The 1,624-nt window shown below is 37.9% G+C and overlaps 1 protein-coding gene across 1 annotated transcript in view; it reads right to left on the bottom strand.

Moving 5' to 3' along the window:
* Positions 1-1,624, bottom strand: part of ska3 (spindle and kinetochore associated complex subunit 3) — a 7,784-nt gene that overhangs the window by 2,706 nt on the left and 3,454 nt on the right. Inside the window, exons 6-7 of the mRNA XM_024286775.2 lie at positions 903-1,102; positions 599-802 (exon numbers count right to left, since the gene is read on the bottom strand). Of these exons, the coding sequence (XP_024142543.1) occupies positions 599-802; positions 903-1,102 (404 nt within the window). The remainder of the gene's footprint in view (positions 1-598; positions 803-902; positions 1,103-1,624) is intronic.

The raw sequence follows: 1,624 nt of genomic DNA, 5'->3' as shown, positions 1-1,624 counted from the left end.
ATACACTTTTACATGGATTAGGAAGTCCATGATTCCAAAATTAAATATGCCTTTGGTGCAATTTTCAGTTTTTTTAATGGGAAAAAAAGTCTTTACTATTTCTTTCTGCAAATGTAAACAATAAGACAAAAGGGTTTAATCTCTGTACACCACAGATTAAACCTTCACGTCAATTCCGGGGTCACAGGTGTATAAAATCAATCAAACCGTTTCTGCAAACATTTGTCAAAGACAGAGCTGCTGAGTATTCCAGTGTGGTGGTGTGATTAAGATGCAGTCTCTGCACACACACGGAATGATTACTCGCCTGAATGTGCCACAGTCAACTGCCAGAGGTGGTACAAGAAAGAGGAATGGATGAGTTCGGTTTGGAAGTTACTAGGAAAACAGCATTTATCTGGCTGGATTTCATGTATCATGTTTATATGGTTACAAAGTCGAATGTTTTTTTTTTATCATATTTAAATCCTATTTGTTTTATTTCTGTGATGTTTATGACTCACTATTTATGTGATGTCAAACACGAACTTCCAGGTTTTAAGCTGGGTTGCTGCGGTTGAATCTGTTACTCAGATTAAGCACCGTTTCTCACACTTACATGTTGTAAAGAATTGCCTAAATCTGACTCCAGGTTTGGCATCTCTGGCATCTGTGCGTCTTCAACACCAAATGCAGACGAGTCCGGTACATGGTGGTCCCAGGTGCGTTTGGAGCCGGCCGCTCCGTTACAGGGAGGCTGAGGTTTAAAGGTGCGGCTATCCTCATCTGTTTGCATGTCGACTTGCTCCGGCTGCGGTGCACTCTGCAAGGACAAAGAAACGAAAAATTAACTGTTGGAGATTTTAAAAGTTCAGGGCAAATATTAAACAAAAACACACACACTCAAACAGGACTTCTGATACCTTCTTGGAGCTGACCAGTCGGTTTACATACGGAGTTTGAAACGCTGGAACCTCGGGGGTGGTGGCCAGGTGAGCATGAGGAGGGGGAGACTCTGGGTCAGTGTCGCCGTTCAGCTCTGGGGGGAACTGACCGTTCGTCTTTTTTAACTTGAACCCCGGAGTACAAAGAAGTGGCGGCTCAGGAGACTTCAGGATGTCAGCTGAGAACAGGAAAAAACATTAAAAGGTGATAATGCAGACATTGTTCAATTCTACAGATTAAAAAAACTGAGTGCGTATTCGTAGATATCAGATAAGTTACATTTAAAATATATATATTTGTAGTAATAAATAACTACAATGGGTTTTAGCCCTTTTTATGAAGATGACACTTATGATAAATGTTTCATTTACACTGAGTGATTGTTAGTACATCTTAAATTTAGAATAGACTACAACTTTATTGATACCACAAAGGGGAATTTATCTTGTAACCACACCTCTATTAAAAATATATTTTACTTTTTATTCACTTTAGGTTCTTTTCAAAAGGTTTCCTTTGGATTGATTGTTTATTTAAAACAGGTGCAGCATATATTAATAAAACATTTAAATATGCAAATATGTAGGTATGTTTTTTTTCCTTTTAATAAGAGAAGTACAATCAATGCAATAATTATGCAAGTTCCACTCAAATGTGTTTTTATCATTTAGTCAGCATCATATGTTAATTCAAAGATGAC

Source organism: Oryzias melastigma, linkage group LG21, assembly GCF_002922805.2.
Source record: "Oryzias melastigma strain HK-1 linkage group LG21, ASM292280v2, whole genome shotgun sequence".
Lineage (NCBI taxonomy): Eukaryota > Metazoa > Chordata > Actinopteri > Beloniformes > Adrianichthyidae > Oryzias > Oryzias melastigma.
The sequence above is the reverse complement of the archived record's forward strand: the minus strand, read 5'-3'. Positions and strand labels throughout refer to the sequence as shown.